Here is a 19,079-nt window from a genome sequence, read left to right as displayed (position 1 = left end):
ATAGCCAAAGGTGAAGACCTTTCCTGCTGAATGTTTTGTTCTGATGTTATCTTGTTTTATTATAAGCTTACTTAAACACAGACATTTGTGTTTGCAAACTTTAAAAAATGCAGAAAAGGAGTAATTTTATCAGCCGAAACTTTGGTTCCTACAAAAAAAATCCTTCCTCCATAAATAATTTTCGCAATAGATTCCCTCTCTGGAGCAAACGCTTTCACCAAACTACGTTCTCTACCATATCTAATAAATCATTCACAAAATGACACCCATTTACTTGTGCAGTTGAAATGTATTTAATAGTAACAAAATAACAACATGTAACTTTAATATCAAATGAACAGCAGATGTTTCATAACAGTTCCTGAGTTGTTACACAAAAACATTTGCACACGCCTCCATAGACATAACTGTTGTTACCGACAGACGCAAACACTGCGAAAACACACTTAGTAAATACAGTGAAATTTATTTCCGACAAACAGGGTTATTTCGATATATACAATAAGTTATGGAGTGCAATGTAATAAATCAAAAGATCAAAATAGTATGTGTATAAGTACATATTATACTGAATCACAACTGGACAATATGTCCAATACTCACATAAAAAACAAAACAAAAAAAAAACAACTTGTAAAGCACAAAAAGGTCACTTATACACAGAAACAGCACTCCAAAAATCCCAACTCTAACACTTTAATGGTACATATAGACTTTGCAGCATAGTGTGGCATACAGTTTTCAAATGTATCGTTTATTTTTGTACTTGTTAACGTTTGTGAATATGTTTTTATTTATTTTTATTTTTTTTTAAAAAAAGGGCTGATACAGTGTGCCTTATGAGTTGGATCTGGATCAGCCTTTAGCAGTCCGCTACTTTAAGCCTGCGTATCTACAGTATATACAACGTTTGTTCGTAAGTGAAACGATTTGTAGGTGAAACAATTAGGGATGGCTTTTGATCTAATGTAAAAGAGTTTTCAAAAACAAGCTTGCTCAGTAAAAAACTTGAAACATCATATAAAAAAAGGATTATTTGAAAAAAATGGAGAGGGGCGAGGGGAGGATGTAGCTTACAGTAACCTGTGATAACACTGAGGGCCAAATATCAAATTTCACAGCTTTGAAATGCTTTCATTGTACAATACAAAAATGTTGGAAAAATTAACTTAAACATGAAACGAGTGGTTTGACAACAACAACAATAATAATAACGATAATAATAATAAAAGAAAAACATAACAGGAAAAACAACAAAATCTGAGGTGTAAAAATATTTGGTGCCACAAATCGAATGAATACTTTGGCAAGTCAGTTGAGTTTATGTGCATCCGAGAGTAAATGTGCCATGTTACATCTTAAACTTCGTTAGCTTGCGCATCATTGTTGCTAGGTATCCTTAAAAGTGTTTGTTTCTGCTTCTCCCTGTGATTGTTGTCAAATGATGAATGAAGACTTGTGCCGAAAATGACCCTGTGAAGAACAGAGAAAGAAGAAAAACATCAGTAAATCACACCATCGTTCATTATGTTCATATTACTGTAAGTCAACTTAATGGCGCTTAGATGCAGTTTGTAATTTCTGAACTTCCTCTACCTCATCTGCGTCAGCATAGTCAATAGCAGGAGCCTGTGCAGGAGTATTGTAACTATGACAGAAAAAAACAGGGAACGAAATGAAAATGCGACACCTTCGGTGGATTTTACTACATCTTCAGAGCTGCACCGGTTTACTCACTTGTTTCCATTGTAAACGCTTTTGTAACAGCACAAACGTTTCATTAAATAAATCACAAAAATCAAAGTGACAACTGCCATCAGTCCGCCGCAAGACTGGAGGAAAATTCCAAGGACGTCAACGTCACCTGCAACGAGACACGGAGCAAAATCAGATGGCGACTAAAATGGGAAAATCCAAAATGTCAACTTCTCGCCGGAAATTGAATAAACCATAGCTAAGATTTTACAGGTTGCAGAGCTACATGTAGAAATACACCGCTGAGTCAGAAACAACCCATCAGAGAATGCTGCAAGTCGATGAGATGATCCAATTCTCTGGGTTTCCTCAGTTAATACACTTTTAAAACCAATTTCGATAATTAACTGAACTTTACTGGATGGCTTCATAACTGAGACCAATTAGAATGTTTGTGTGGTCAGTCTGAATTGACGTTTTGTTTTTTTTCCAAAGTGCCTTGAGATGATGTGTTGTGAGTCGGCGCTATGTTAATAAGCTGAATTGACAGGAATCACTCACAGACATCCATTACTTTCGGAGAACACTGAGCGTTTCCAGCGTCGTTCTTCGCCTGACAGTAGTACTCGCCTGCATCCTCTTTCCTCACACGTCGAAATTTCTGTGGGGATCGTTTTGAAAACCTTCTCAGTATCTCATTCACAAAGCAAAAAGCAATAACGCGAAGAAGGTGGTTATCTGAACATGATCTTCTGCAACCAGCACAACAGCAGGCACGAGGCCACAGCAAGAATAAAGCTAAAAAGTTTCCCCAAAGAAAACTCTGTGGAAGTCAGGTTAATAATAGATCAATGATGGTATTTCTTTTTGGAGCTTTTTATGCATTTTGGCTGTTCATCTGCACAGAAACTCAGTTTAATAACAGCAAAAACTACTAGTGACCAAAGTAGACATTCCAGGAACCTGTATTTGTGTTTGCGTGTGTACATAGGAAAACTGAGATATGGGGTCCTCTGCAATCTGCAACAAATAATACAACAATATATCGACATGGTCTTGTGTTTTATCGATTTCATATTCTAAAAAGCTCTTTAAAAGTAGTTCAACCTATACGTCATCTGTCCACATAAATGACCCTCTTCACGTCATGTGTAATTCCTAACAGGAAGTCGTGGTGGTTTTGAAACAATCTGATTGGCTGCCAGAGATTTTAGCTTTGCACTACACTGCCCCCTACGGGTTTGGCAGGTTTTCAACGACGTTCAAGCACAGATTTGTGCGAGTTTATGTGGATGAAACTGAAACTGATACCGAGTGTACCATTTAATTTATTTAAACGACGTGGTGGAGATGTTCTTTTTTTTTTTTTTTTAGATTTGGCTACGCGTGTACAAGATCTTGGAGTTTATCTTTTTCTGTCACTAACATGATGGTAAAGACAAAGATGAAACTGAGTCACATAAACCACTCACTTTTGAGACACGCTCACCGTGTGATCAACAAGCAAATCATGAGAAAAACTTAATTAATAGTCGTTCTTGGTTTTTAGAAATGACCTAACTTCTAATGACCATTCTTTGTTTCAGAAGATATGCAAGATCTTGATTTTTGAAGTTTGGTCAATCAAACACTAAAAACAAAAATCATTTCCTATACTTATCCAGACTTGAAACATTAAGAAAAAATAAACTGCACTTAATAAATATAAGTACAGTTAGCTTTTCTCCTAAATTTAATTATGTCAAGTTGGCAGCACAATTTGTAGTGAAATTCTCTCTTTGCAGGAGCCTTGTGAAGTACATAAATATTCAAACTGTGAGCCTCAGTGGGTGAGGTTGGATAGGCAACACAAGTGCTATAATTCAGCTAAAGCTGATCATATAAAAAAAAATTCTAAATTCGGTTGACAACATCTAAAATGTTGTTAAAGATGTGACTCATAATTTTCATCTGTTTATAGATGGGTTTATTTTATTTTAATTTATTTTTTAGTAAATTATAAACATGGCAGATCGAATGCACCATTCTCCTCCTTTCATATGACAGCTAAGCTTTCTCAGAGGATATCTTTGCACAGAGGGATTAATCCTGCAATTAGTCATTCAATGGTTAAGGTTTTATTCAGATTAAGCTGTTTATGTTACATAAGCTGTAACAAACTACGTTTAAGACTAAAGATTTCCACTGAAATAGATTTCAAAAAGAAACTCATTTCAGCTACTATAGAACTAACAATTCTACAAATAGTGAGGTTTTTTTTTTTACTGTCTACATTAAATTAATTAAGAAATAGTGGATTTTTACGATGCTTTTGTGTCTTCTTACCAAGCTTCCAATGTCCGGGTTGATAATGTAGGAGAAGTTGACGAATCTCTGGCTGGTTTTTGGATCTTGAGGAAGCTCCTCGTTGTTGTGGAACCAGCGGTACTGAGAGGCCGGGAAGCCCTCGTTCTCCAAACATCGCAGCTCCGTTGACGTTCCCACGGTGACGGACTCCGGCACGCTGCACCGCGGCACGACGGGTTTCACTGCACACAAGCAAAAAAATAAATAAAAATAAATAAATAAATAAATAAATTCCCTTCAGTACAACGGCTTTGGACTTTTCTATCATCTTTAGCTTTTTAACCTGATCACATGGTGAAAATAAATGTGTCATGTGACAACTGAAGCCTGTAATCTGATAACAGAAGAAAAGTGATTTCACCAGAGATGCACAGCTAAGAGGTTTTTTTTTTTGGTTGGTTTTTTTTTGGCAGATCTCCAAGCTGAGGTTTTTGTAAAGCTCTCGAATTTTGTCTGATTCCAACTTCTATTTGCTTTAACATAAGAAGGTATCAAACCATTTCTAAAATATTTTCCCAAGCATTAAGCAGAGGCAACATCTCACCACGTGTGAAAGAGCGGATGCTGCAAAACTTTATTCTATCAGCGTGTTGAGTGCAGCAAGTGTTACAAAAATGACAATTAAATAATTTACAGATCTTTAAAAGGCTGCTAACATTTCCAAGTCTAGCATGACTTCATGCAAGACGGCGCTAGAAAGGATAAAACAGAGCAACTTTCCTGGAATATGTTTAACCTTCCTGTTATATGCCGAAAGTCTCACTCTCTCTCACCTTCTCGCAGCCTGAATGAACCACAGCTACGTGTCGACACACTCTCTAGAAAATACAGCTTCCTCTTAAATAGCTTCTTATGTCGTCCTCACTCGGGGTCTCACCAACTAAAGTTTAAGACTTTTTAAGACCATTATTAATGAAATTTAAGACTTTTATCATGACCGAAATGTATAAAAGAAAGTTGCATATCTATATTTATGTGTGTATAGTAATGGTATTCCTTGTGAGATTATAGACATTGTCATGTTCTAATATTAGTTGAAGAGGTTAATTACAGTCCTTTAAATCTTTTTTCCCATTTGTAATCATAGATGAATCTGCGTCTCTCGGTTTTCATTTTGGTTTCATGATCCTTCTCATTATCAGCTGTAAGATTTTCCGTAAAAACAACTTTGTTGAAGTAAAATTCTTCAGACTGGTGCTTGACCACCATGTTTAAAGGCCACCAACCCTCTGACTTTGGAGTTTGTGTCGATCTTAGATCAGTGCTTGCAGTAGCAGGGGTGACTGTTTCTTGTGGAGCTTTAGCAGCAGACCTAAATGTGACATTTCTGTTTGTGACTCTTGGCAGCAGTTTTGTGCTTCTCACACTGCATGGTAGACGCAAAAAAGCTAGCTAGTCAGCTAGCAAGGGTATGTTAGAAACTAGTTACTGTTAGCCTGAACCGCTTCGAGTCACAGAACGAAATGAAGATGTCTGCGCTTAGCTCAAACTTTTGCGCAACACAAAAATCACAATGTAGGAAATATAAAATTAAATAGTCCTGCCATGACAAAATTTAAGACCAGAGATTAGCTTATTTAAGGCCAACATACATAATTTAAAATGAATTTTAAAAACTTTAAGACCTCAATTTGAAATACCATAATCTAAGAGTTTTTAACATTTTTTATGGATGTATAGACACTGTGACCTAGACTGTAAATAGGTTTGAGCCTTCCTTCCTCAGTGTCTGAAGTGAAAAATGTTGCTGTCACAGCGACTTGGTAGCACTTAGAGTGATTGACTTCTGAGACAGGATGTCACCAGTCAGAACCTTTACAGCTAAAAACCGATGAATTCAAGTCACCTGCTGATTTCTAGATATTTTACGTTCTCATTGGGGTTTCATGTAGAAAATGAATTAAAACTCTAATAGGACGGCCATATATCACCAAAATAATGATTAGGTATGTTAACTGACTGAACTGATTTGAACCGGGAAGCTGATAAGACTACACATATGTATGCAGTCATGAAGCTTTGGTGCAGATTCAATCTGGAAGACTCTTTAACCTCATCTGCCTCATCAATCAGCGTCTCCCTCTCTTCACCCTGGACCTATCAGCGTTGGATCAAACCTCGCTTCAGCCAATCATCGTTCGAGCTCCAGTTGAAAGGACCTCCTGGCCACGGCCTCCTCTGCTTACCAGCTGCGATCTACCCACCTCCGCCCCATCTCCACCTTCTGCTTCTGGCTCTCAGGCCACATCCTTCTTCGACCGCCGCCACCAGTACAGGCCCCGGGGGGATTACATTCCTATGCAGCATCAGGAATGTTTATCGAGCTTATCGAAGATCCAGCTCGACATCCCCGGCCGGGGCCTGAACGCCAAAGGACTCTAATGTTTATTTGTCATTAAACTTTATTAATCGCTTTCTTTCTCTGTCTGAGTCTCTCCAGATTGAATTTGATTTGTGTATGCCACAAACAGCAAAGACTGCTGACTCTCCTTCTTTTAGTTGTCTCTGTGCATGTCGGAGTGTACTCAAGGGCTTATGTCTAAATATAAAGTTGAAATTGCCAGCCTGTGGTGCTGGGTCAAACAGTGCGACTGTTAAGGAATACAAAGTTTCACAGTGACAATGATAAAACTGGTCAGAGAGCCTCCACATGGCAGCCAGTGAGTTCCACATTGTTAGTATTTACTTTTGTAACATTACAAATTCAAAAATAGCTGAAATTAACTCCATAAGCTGCACTTAACATTTGTTTATTTCTGTGTAAATTAAGGCAGATATGTTGTAATTTTCCTCTGATGATCATGTCAGACAAAGAAAAAAACATGCTAAAGAAAGTAGGGCTGTAGCGATACACTAATCTTATGATACAATATGATACACGATATTCTGTTCATGATGCCATATGTCACAATATTCAGCAAACTATATGATTCAATACATTTTTAAGATTTTCTGAAAGATTTTAGAGGGACAGATTGATTATGGTGACATTTTGTGGCTGTTCCATAGACTTGGATTAAATTAATTGAACTGCTGGTTTAACACTGATGTAATAAATGTTGTTTTTGTTATACATTTGTTATTTGTTTGCGTTGTTTAAATGTTAATTGTGTGGCTTTGTGTACTTAGTTATGCAAAAAAGGAACCCTTTTTGTCTTATTCACTTATATTAGATAATGTAATTTGTCTATTTCATTTGATTATGTAATTAATTGTAACTGGCTGTTTCATTACGTGCCATTTTTAATGTACATGTGCAACTGGGTAAAAAATGTCATGTGTGATAACTGTCATTTAATTCATGTGGATTTGACATAAAACTCAAAGTAGGATTTAATGTATCGATACTTGCGTATGAAAAATTTATACTTTCTTAGGAAAAAAAATATATCGATAAATATCGTAAATTACACAGCCATAAAAGAAAGTATTGCAGAACTCAGTCCCAGTAGTCCATTAGCTCATCCTGCAAGCATCTCCCAAGGCAGCTTATGGTTGTCTAGCAATTTCACGTGAGTGCACATCATATTTTAGGGACAAAGGGACATTGATCTTCTAGTCAGATGTGGAAGTGCTTACTTGAAACAAGAGACACTGATTCTTAGCTTAACTTTGCGGTATTTTGTTCTTAAAATATGTTTAACATAGTGCATCTCAGTCACTGAGTCAGAACCACATTTTCTCCCCGTACCTCGAACTGCGAGACTAATAAGAATCTCATCAAAGTCCCTCTGATCTTCGATGGCGGCCACTTCGCAGCGGTACTCGGCGGTGTCGGCCCGAGAGGTGTTGAAGATCAGAATGTTGGCTGGCTCTCTGAGCTGGGCTCTGTTCTCCAGGTCCCCTTTTCAGAAGAGAGAAGAAAACACTTTACAGTTCCTCATTCAAACACACAGTGCGGCTTCACGCTTCAGAAACAGAGCTCTCCAAAGGGCCCATTCATTCGCGCCGAGTTCCGAGGCGTCGCTTTGAAACGCTGCGGAGTTTCTCCCTCCCCCAAGAGACATGCACTCCGAGAGGTTCACCTGAGATCTTGTTCTGGAAGTACACATAACTGGGAACGCCATTTTTGATCTTCTTCCACTCTATCCTGGGGTTGTTTGTTGAGATAGACTCTATTAAACAGGTCAGTTCAATGGCTGTGGAAAGAAAGCAAAAACACGTGAGAGAAAAGAGGGGCAGGGGACGGGGAGGGGGGAGAGTGAGAGACGGAGAGCCCGGGTCAGGGAAATAAAAGGTACTTTGGATAAAAAGGTTAGATTTATTCTCCTGCAACTTACGCTCAAACTCATTTGCCCAAACAATCTTGTCTGTGGTTCGAAGGATTACCCCAAGCGATGATGGAATGTGGCCTGTGGGGACAAAGGCAAAACAAAAAATAAATAAATAAATAAATAAATAAATAAATAAATAAAATAAACAACTTACTAAATGCTGAGTAACCCTCAGAGCAAAAAAAATAAATAAATAAAAAAAATGAAGCATTTTCATCAGGAGACATTATTAATCAGGCATGTTGCCTAATAACCAGTGGATTAAACAGATAAATCAGGAGAGCGTGCGAGCCTTGGGATCTGATTCAGTGTGAAAACGTCTCATTAATTACTTCCTATTTATATATTTAAGAGGACTAATGCCTCGGGCTAAAACAGTTGAGTTCTACTACTTAATGAACACGTGGACCACACAGGAAAAGGCTTTTGGAATCGACTTGTAGCAGAAATATTCCCACTTAATATCTCTGTAGATTGCTCAATCACATATAATAAGGTAATTATTTAAAAGTGGATTAACTGTATGGTAAATGCAAGTTAAATAATCAACGATTATCACGAAGCAAATACAAATGTTTTGACGATTAGCCAGACTTTAAATGTCTCTGCTCAACTCCAGCTGAACTTTTGGTTCCATTACAGGTTGCTTGGAGAGATTCAGGAGAACGCAGCAACATAATAAGAGTGTACTTCTCAAGCACGTCTTGTTTTAAGAGGAGACTACAGTCCTGCAGTTCAGCGCTGGAAACAAAGTGGCAGAGCTTTCTTTCAGTTTTATTTATTTATAAGCTGAGATGCACAGGGAAATCGGCTGGTAACTGGTGTTGTCCAATTTTTACCTTAAATGGCTTTAAAAATTATTTAAAAATAAACTATTGGTCAATCATCCATATTTAGCTTCCTTCTCGCAGCACCACAGTGAGCTCTCCTGTGAACTTATTAAAGATATTTCAGACCAAACTAGACATATAGAGGCTAGAGTTGCTCACCCAGAGTTTGTAGGAAATAAATTACAACAATATACTGACATTATTTCCTCACATTCAGTGAAATATTGACCTCCAGGTCAAAGCTAACTTGGGCGAAGTTGTCTTGACTTGCTCTCTGAAGTGGCCAATCAGATGTCAGGGTTTCTGTAGAAGCTGTCCTAATCCCGCCCACTGAGTCTGACTGATAGAGACGACAGTTTAAGCTAATGCTTAACACAAGGAACCTGAAAGGACTTACTAAGTCATGAAATACCTGTATCTAGCAAATTAAATTAAATCAACACATTTAATTGAGGCACATATAATTAACTATATGCTAAACACATAATTTCTATATTCTGTATTAAATAATTAAGTTATTTGTTTATTATAACTTAGCCCTCTCACCTCACAAATTCCTTCCAATAGACTCAGATTATTGTTGGGGACTTATACATAAATGTGGTAGTCTTGTACTTCCTTCATTTTCTATCACATTTACAACAAACATATCTAAAAAAAACAACAACAAAAAAAAAAACTGCAGGATTTTTTTTCTCCTTATCTTATGCTTTATAACAATCAGAAATAAAAACATTATTAAATCAAAATCAGAAGTCAAGGAAAATTGGAAGCTAACCGAATCAGCGCTTACCAAAAGATGTTCAGTAAACATTTTCTTGAGTAAAGTAGGCACGTGTTTGCTTTTGGACCATAATTAATCTACCATTTAGATTTCCCTCTGGTACAAACAAAACACATGATATGAACTTAATTTTAGGTTCACTGATTGAATCAACTGCTCAGAGCAATTCGTGTTATTTCATAAATGTCAGACCATGAAAGGAAGTGGCATAATTCACAAGTTCCATCGAAAACAGACCAGAAACAAACCACCAAAAAAAAAAAAAGCCAGTTTAATTGGTAAATAACTGAATTTGAGAGTAAGGGGCAGGGTACAACAAGACAATAAATTAAGAAAATCTTCAAATCGTTAATCGGCGTGTCTGTGTTTAGTCACTGGTACCCTGTATTCAACCTTTTTTTTTTTGTTTTGCCTAGGCCACATCTAAATGCAGTAATTGCTTGGTAGACATGCAAATAATGGCTCCCACGCTGAGTAATGAAAGCGTTCCTGCTCGCAGTAGGGGAAGAGCAACTGGGATTGTAAATGAGGGCAGGAATAAGACAATAATAATCAGCCGAGCAAATCCTGAATACAACGAGACGTGCCTGTTCGCCTGAGGGACTGCGAATTCAGAGGTATTTATTCAACACATCCTTGTTAGCAGATGAGTGACCCTGAGACGTTGCTGCGCGGTACAACAAAAGGGGGAGGGATGACTGTTGCTTAATCAGAAAAACGAAGAAGAAACGCGGGGTCCCGCCAAAGTATCCGGTCATGTAAACACAGCCGAGGACGCTGATGAGATTTGACTCCCGGGTCTCTGCTTCCGTCTCTGATGCTGACTTTCCCACTCTGTACATCAGGATCTATTTTTACTGCAGCTGTGACTGGACATCCTGTGAAACACGAGGAGACTCCGTTCAACAAACGCGTCCCCCGCATATCCTTGTACAGTCTTTGAGGCGCGATTATGCTGCTCCTTCTGCAGCCGCGGACGCTGTGGAGCAAAGACTAGACACAATTCAGAACAAAGACAAATCGCTTCTACCCATGATCTCAAAATGGAAACCTACCAGGACGTGGTTGTCCAACTAAGCAAGGGGTCGGCCACCTTTACAAGCCAAAAAGTCTCATTTTGGTCTCGCTTCTGCCGTATGAAATTTGCCCTGACCTGCAAAATCCGCATGGTCCTCAAGAACAAAAGCAGAGTCAAGTTTTATATTAAATGAATGCAACATCCCTTATGCTGCGATGTTTTTTAGGATTATCGCGGCCTAAAATGACTGATTTTGCGGCACCTTTTTCAACATGATCTTACAAAAAGCTGAAATTGCTGCACATAACTTTCCCCCAAAAACACAGAATTTTAATAGTTAATATTTGAAGTGCAAATAATATTTTCATCTTCTTGAAATAAAACTCGTAAAACAAATAAAATCATGTCCTGAGGAGTTGTAAAAGTGAAAAAGAGGAATTTCATATGTGGTCATTCAAGTTAGTATGAACTGTTTGCACGGTGTAAGCAAATCTTACAGAACATCTAAAAAATAAAAAAAAAAAAAAATAGGCAAATGTCACTGTTTAGCATTTGCTTTCATCTTGTAGATTCGATTCTCAAGAGAAGTTGTGAAACAGGAAGTTAAATTAGTAGTAGGCCTAAAGGGAGTTGGTCAAAACTCAGCCGAGTGGTCAGATAAAAGTGAAAATTGCAAGTGTGTGTAAAATTTTCAAGTGATGCGTATGTTTTCATTAGTAGCTGTTAGTAGGGCTTCATGGAGGCCCTGATATTTATGGAGTAAATAGAAATATCATGTAGTCTCTGACTTAACAAAGACACATTCCTATGTTAATATCATTTAGCAGCGGAGGTTCTTTGCCAGTGATGTATTGTAAAAACGGCTAAACTTATATCATATATTACCTTTATATCTAAAACACTGTTCATTTTTTTAATCACATTTGGTCAATGTTTGTCAACAATGTTTGTTTATTGTTTTCAGTTGTTGTTTTTTACTTTGGGTATTTGAAATTTCTTCCAGTTCCAGGGTTAAATGTTCTTTACAAAATTAAAGTTTACTAGTCTTTGAGAGAGCAAACTCGCATTATTATGCTACTATCAATATACTGGTTGAAAACGGTTTCAAAACAACAATATTATCGTTTATCGCAATAATTACTGGAACAAAATATCGTCCAGCAAACTTCACATTTTTCTGATTTTATTTGGACAGGGCTTTGTAAATCATGGATATGTTTTATTTTTACTTCAAAATTATGCTTAACCCTTTTATGCATGAATTATGATCCATTGTGTAAGGATTTTTTCCCAAAATTTTTTATTTGTATTTTCTTAAGGCATAAAAAAAGGTAGGAAAAAATTTTGTAAAAAAAATTAAAAAAAAAATATTTTTTTTTAGGTGATCAATTGTAATTTTCTCCAAATACAAAGTTGTTATTTGAAAAATACATCAGTAGTATTGTTCTTTAGGGGTTATCTGATGTCACAATAATTCTTTTTACCTGCAAGAGTCGTCTACAGTAGAAGGAGGGACCGGGTCGGTCGGCATGCTTTTTTGGCTGTCGGCCATATTGGATTTAACAAAAATAATTTCTTGCATTTGTAGCTGATGGCCAGTAGTTGATAGTGTATTTTATGATGCGTTAGTGTCCACTTCAGTGGTGTATGTGCATTTATAACAAAAAAATCCACAAGAAGCACAAGAAAATGTCTTTTAGATAGCTGTCCACTATAGTGACCGCTATGCATGAAAGGGTTAAAAATCCTAGTAAAAAGGAAGTGAAGTTTGTGATTATATTGTGAGAAAAAATAATAAAATAGGTCATAAACTGTTTCAGGACATTTAACCAGATGAGAAAGAAAACAAAACCCGGAGGCTTTCCCAGTCGTACGGGTTGCGATGTGTGTAATGAGTTGCTCTAAGTTAACAGACAATATTTGGTATACAGATTTGAAGGGAACATCTGTTTTGATAAGTACATTAAACAAAAGGTCACTGCCCTCATGTCCATTTAGCGGAAAAAGGCCCAGTTCTCAAACTGTCTTAATTGGATTTCACAATAAACTGGATTTGTGGCTGCGGGTTAAACTGGGCCACAATGTATAAAGAAGTGGACCACTTCCATAAAATTAACACTTTGTAGAGTTTTTTTTTCAGGCCGTGGGAACAACTGAGTGCACTCAATTAACCAGACAATGTGCCGCTAATTATTAATGCCAGATTATAACAAAAGCATCTAAACAGACATGCTTTGTCCCCCGGTGACACGATCAGGTCTGAAGAGACGACGACGGCGTTTCTGGTTTGTTAAAATAATCTCGCTGGGGGGAAAAAAAAAAAAAAAAAAAGAAGGCAAATGCAGGGCCTTATTTTAATCCCTCGCTTATTGTGAGGCGCAAACGAAATGGGTTCTATAGCCTGTTCGGAGGCAACCCCGCTTTTAAATAGCCAAATTCTGAAATCCTCTTATGAAAACCCGACCGAGCTCGTCCCCATCCGCGCAACCGAAGTTGTTGATCCTCTGCCTCTATAAAAAGCCTATTCCCAGACATTCCAGTGCTGTCGCTGCAAATATGCTGAAAAGGCCGAGGCTGGAAGCCAGGACCAGTGGGATTCACAGGACGGAGTGTGTAATAAAAAAAATAAAAAAAATCCTTCCAGTAGATTACACAGAGGCAGCCGAGTTGTTATTTAGTACTGGAGGGACTGGTATGATAGGGGCAGATGAACTGTGCTTCGCCCTTGTCTTGGTCTTCTTAAATCACCGGAGACGACAAGTATGATGACACAGGCTGAGGAAAAACCCAGAAACGGAGCCTCAGTTTTCTCCACCTCTAGCAGCTCCACAGTCCTCGGGAGACACAAAGACCAACTGATGAATGCATTAAGTTTTGATGTGAAATGATCCGAGATGCAAAACATGACAAAGTTTTTACTCGATTGAATTGATTTGATGGAGTGGTTCTCACCTCTTTTCCTCTGGGAATCATGAATTAATATGAGTTACAGCAACATTTAATTTCCCTATGGGATTAATAAGGTACTTTCTGAATTTTAATTTTAGGCCACCACACGCCTGACTTGAATAAATGGGTTTTTGATGCCAAGGATTTATCGTTTTTCTCTTTCTACCAGAAAGAATGACAAAAATTCTTCAGTCTGGTGTTTTGGTCTCAACTTGCCCTTTTTTTGAAAGACCATATTATTTGCAGAGATTTCATAATTCATTTAATGAGTTTTTTTTTCTGCTGTTTTGTTTATTTATTTTGGATATTTAAAATGTCTCCCACTTCGAGAGTTAAATATTAATTAGAATTTAAAGTTTATTGATCTTTGAGAATGTATTCTTGCATTATTATGCCATTACATTACTTTAAAATGGTATCAAAGCAACAATATCACGATAACTTCTGGGACAATTTATCGTCTAGCAAAATCTGTGATCGTGACAGACCTGGTTTAAAACTGTCTGTTTTGTGTGGCTTGCTCAACGAAAGCATTTGTAAGTGTGAAAATATGATTAAATTTCGTTACTACATTTAGTTAGGTGTTACCGATCACACTTCTTTATAAGACTGGTGTCCCAAATAAACGTATCAACATTAATATGGATTTTTCGAGAGCAGTATTTGTGTTTGTGGGGCTGTGAATGCTCTCTCATGCAGTCACAACCATACAGCTACCTGAATAAAGAAGTAATAAATAGTTCTTATCGTCTCTTCTATTGTTGTGACAAAAGCGCCACGAAATATCGTGATAAAACTTCCAGTCCATATCGGTCACCTCTGGTTGCCGAGTGGTGTTAGGGCAGATTCACTCTTAAAAAGGGGGGAAATTTCACTGAATTAATGACACAGCAGCAAATTGGATAGGCAAAGACAACAGTAAGAGATAAAGATTACAAAGGAAAGTAAAGAAAGAAACATAAAGGCATTTATAGCAATGATTTGAATAGACTATATCTGCTTGTCTTCACTAAAATGTGATTTAAAAGAAAAAGAAAACAGATTATTTCGAAGTTGGGCAAACTGAACCACACGTCTTCATTAAAAAATTAGAATAAAACGAGAGCAGAAGCCTCACTTAGGCTTCATTTAACCAAAAGAATCCAGCTTTATGTGCCACCGCTGCGCCTCAAGGATGAATTAAACAATGCTCCGTCTTCTCCTTATTCATTATTCAGAGTCTTGGAAAACTTGAGTTTAGACAGTTGTATACTGTCAACTCCTGTCTGAAAGCGTGCATTTTCATCATTTTCATCATTTCTCCTGTACTCCCCCCTCCAACATCCATCACAGGTCACTCCCGGGCGTTGACATTGGTGAAAAATATTGATCTCTGGCAGATATTCGGTTGAGAAAGTCGACTCTTTGTCAGGAGATTTCTACTGATGCTAAAACGGATACAAGCGCCTTCATCATTTTGCTCCTACGAAAGTATTCCCATCTTATTGAACACACCGTTATGATTAGAGATGCACATTTTAAGAGTTTTCCTTGCAAATTTCTAGTTTTGTTTATGGGCTGGTCTGCTAATTTCATTTATTTTTTTACCCAAAGAATAATAACCAGCGATGGAGAAACAAAAATAGCTTTGGGTTATTAGTGGTTTTGAATCCGTTGTTATGATGTTGTATGAAGGAATTACAATAAAATCTCTATTTATACTTATGTCTCTTAGTTTTACCTTTATTTATTTATTTTTACTAAATCAGCATTTATAGACAGACAATGTTGTAAGTTCTTTGTTTGGATGAATTTAATTTTTTTTGTAATTTGACCTGCTCATCAGTCTATCATGTTGTCCAATTGAAAATGCAGACATATAACTATGTAGTACAGTTACACACTCAATGGGTTAATATGTTAACACTCGCTATTCACGAGCAAAATAAATAAATTTGGGCCAAAATCTAATTTTCTGCCAAATTGGAGACACACAAAGTCTTCAGCTGTGAAGATGAAAGTAAGTAAAACACATCATCCTGTTTTCAGTCAACTATATTCTCACTTACTAATAACTTACTGGAAAAATAACTTTACAAATTGTATATGTCTACAGAGAATAAGCGAAGCCCAGTGAGTTGAGCTCTTTGGTGTTTTTTTTTTGTGTTTTTTTTTTTTAGCTCAGAGTATTTTAGATGCATGCATGCAGCAAATTTCTGTATGCTGTCTAGCAGGCCTGGGATTTCAAATACCCACAGGTCACCACCATGTGGCTGTCCTATTGCTTCAAACCAAACATTTGTTCTTATTCTGGAAATGTCCTCAGAGACATCTGCTAAAGAAAAGCAAACACAGATGCTCCCATGTTTCTACAATAAAAAAACAGAAAAGAAAAAACAAATAATAGTTTAGTTCGTCTCTTTTACTCAATGCTGTACCATTAACAAAAGGCTGAATAATGTTTTATGTTGTTGTTGTTGTTGTTGCTTATGTGCGTTTAAACCCCATTTTTGGTCTTAATTCAAGGCTGGTTTTAGCAATAAAATATTCTAAAAGCTATAGAGCACCACACAAACAGAAACCATCTGAGCTCAGCTGACATTCCACAGCCTGTCCACATCAAGCTAGCCTTCTGGTTAGCGGGCAGAGAGCTCCGACCTAAAGCTCTCGTTCTACTAATGGGACCCAAACCTCGCTAAGTATGCCTTCATGAGAGCTTACAGGGAAGGGGACGAGCAACTCACCTAGGCTGGTGTACAGAACAATGCAGGCGACGAGTCTCGCCATCGCCATCTTGCAGCGTTTCATTCAGGGACCGCCGTACAGCTGCACACACTCAGCACCTCTGAGAGGTATGAGGATGGGTTCCGAACTGACTGGTGGATGTTGCCATCGACGAGTTTCCATAGCTACAAGCGTGGACCGTGTGTATGTGTGAGTGGTGCCCTGAGCGTTGTCTGACAGGCGGTAGGCGGAGTCAAACAATGCCTCATCGTTCTCTCTCTCACACACACACACACACACAAAGTACTCTGAGCACATGTTGTCGTGGGAAAGGGGTGACCCGCACCCTCTAGTGGTTACGTGAAAAAAAATTGTAAAAACAGCTGACCGCTTTTTTTTCTTTCTTTCTTTTTCTTTTTTTTTTTTTACGTTATTTACATTAACTGTTATTGATTTATGCATTTAAACGTTCTCAATAGACATACTGGTCCATACAATAAAAAACTGAATGCAGAGGGAATAAAAGGTAAAAGGTCATAAGGGGCAAGTGATTGATGCGTCACCACGGACAAGTTTTGTTTGTTTTTTCTAGAATGTGATGTTCGTTTTTAAAAAATATTCATAAATTAGCAAATATAACATCAAGCCCTAGTATAACCACGTTTCATTTCTGCGAAATTATCAGGGCTATTCTAGACAGAAAAACAAAGGAAGAGTACATTTCTGCCAAAAAAAAAAAAAAAAGCTCAGAAATCTTCTAGAAGAAAAAAAACATGGACATTTCTGAGTTTCAAAAGTTGAAAGGTTTCGACAATTGGAAGTTTTCTGAGTTTTAAAAGTGCAAACATTTTCTATTCACTGACATAAGTAAACAGCATTTTGGAGGAAAAAATAGCATCATATACAGACAGTGAAAGATGGTGGTAGTAGTGTGATGGTCTGGGGCTGCTTCATTTGTTCCCCTCAAGGAAAACTAAATATCCTCAGGAGAAAAGTTTTAAAAGTCACATAAAGACAAAGACTGAGCTGTGGCCACACAAACTGTCACGTGATTGGATTCGACTTTTAATCCAAGGATCCAAGGACAAAAATATAAGCTGATCAACTGTGTTTATTATGATAGTAAAGAAAAAAAAAAGAAAAGAAAAGAAAAAAAAACCTTGAAAAATTTGACTATAAAATATTAGTGTCTGTAAAGCTGTACCAGGGATTTCTTGTATCAATTAGCATGATTTAGATTAGAAAACACTACAAGGGCATCGGAACTGAAGAGGCACTGACTGGAAACAACGCAACATGATGATGCAAGTGTGCTTTCTAATGTCAACACCAGTCCTTTTTCCACCAGACCAAACATTCCCAAACTGGGGCACGCATGAGTCACAGATGATGCTAAAATAAATAAATAACAATTTTTTTTTTTTTTAAAAAAGGACCTAAAATATTTTTTGGCAATATTTGCATCCACTACAAGAGAAATTAATTTACACATAAGGTTGTCTCTTTCACGGGATAAGTTTTTTTATTTTACTGAACTCCTATCAAATTCCACCAACATACAGCAGGGGGCAGTATAAAACCAGAAACGAATTTATGTGTTAATTAAAACCCTGATTTGAATTTATGTTTACATTCTGAATTTATTTGAGTTACAAAACTTCCCCTTTAAACAACCTGACTAAATCAACATGTCCTTGTTGTGACAAACCTTACTGCATCGGTTATTTTTTATCTCAGAGTGGCAGCCTAAAACAGCTATTTTGATTATTTTGGGGAGGGAAAATCGATAAAGCCTTTTCAATGCATTCTTTACACACTGAATACATTTTCTGGCGATGCAAAATATGTATATACTTTAAATTATCACTCACCTATTTCCTCTCAGAGCCTTTATTTGACCTCACTACACAGATCTAATACAAGTTGTGGTTGATTTAAGGTGCTGAATATGCGCAGGATATTAAAGAGTATTAGCTGGCACCTTTATCAAAAACCCTAAATTGAAAGTGCAAATTTCTTTTAAATTGAAGTAGATAAGGGAAAATGCCACCTGTGCAGGCTGTATAAGCCGAAACAATTTATCATCCTTAGTCTTTCCTGATTTTTTATATTTGATTTTGAGTCACATGCAGCACTGTGAGAAAGTTAGGCCAGAATCTGTACAGATATCCTATATTTCTGCTTTTTTTCCCTTGTCCTTTGAATGTTGCAGATCATTCATGAAATGTTAATATCCAACAACAACATTCTAAGCAAGCACAAAAAAAAAAGCAGCATTGAAATGATGATTTCAACGATTTCTGAAAAAAGCAAATGGACGAAGCTCCTCCTCAGAGTTGCAGTTTCCAAGTTTCCAAGTTTCTGCATTACAGAGCAGCACCTCCCCTGCTACTCCCCCCACTCAGCTCCTTCAGACTAGCAAGCAATTAGTAAACACCTGGTGGATCTGCACATCTGCTGAGCTCATTACACGACTTACT

General features: G+C 37.3%; 1 protein-coding gene across 1 annotated transcript; it reads right to left on the bottom strand.

The window, feature by feature from the left end:
* Positions 1-269: 269 nt before the first annotated feature.
* On the bottom strand, positions 270-16,855 carry jam3a (junctional adhesion molecule 3a). Its single transcript, XM_007554393.2, has 9 exons — positions 16,620-16,855; positions 8,322-8,393; positions 8,067-8,180; positions 7,733-7,885; positions 4,021-4,223; positions 2,257-2,356; positions 1,738-1,864; positions 1,597-1,648; positions 270-1,473 (listed from the first exon to the last, which is right to left on the bottom strand). Exons 1-9 carry the CDS (start codon positions 16,681-16,683, stop codon positions 1,438-1,440), a joined length of 921 nt encoding a protein of 306 aa, XP_007554455.1. The 5' UTR covers positions 16,684-16,855; the 3' UTR covers positions 270-1,437.
* Positions 16,856-19,079: the final 2,224 nt, after the last annotated feature.

This window comes from Poecilia formosa, unplaced genomic scaffold (genome assembly GCF_000485575.1).
Source record: "Poecilia formosa unplaced genomic scaffold, Poecilia_formosa-5.1.2 Scaffold63, whole genome shotgun sequence".
NCBI lineage: Eukaryota > Metazoa > Chordata > Actinopteri > Cyprinodontiformes > Poeciliidae > Poecilia > Poecilia formosa.
Note: the sequence above shows the minus strand (reverse complement) of the source record. Positions and strands in the feature narration are given on the sequence as shown.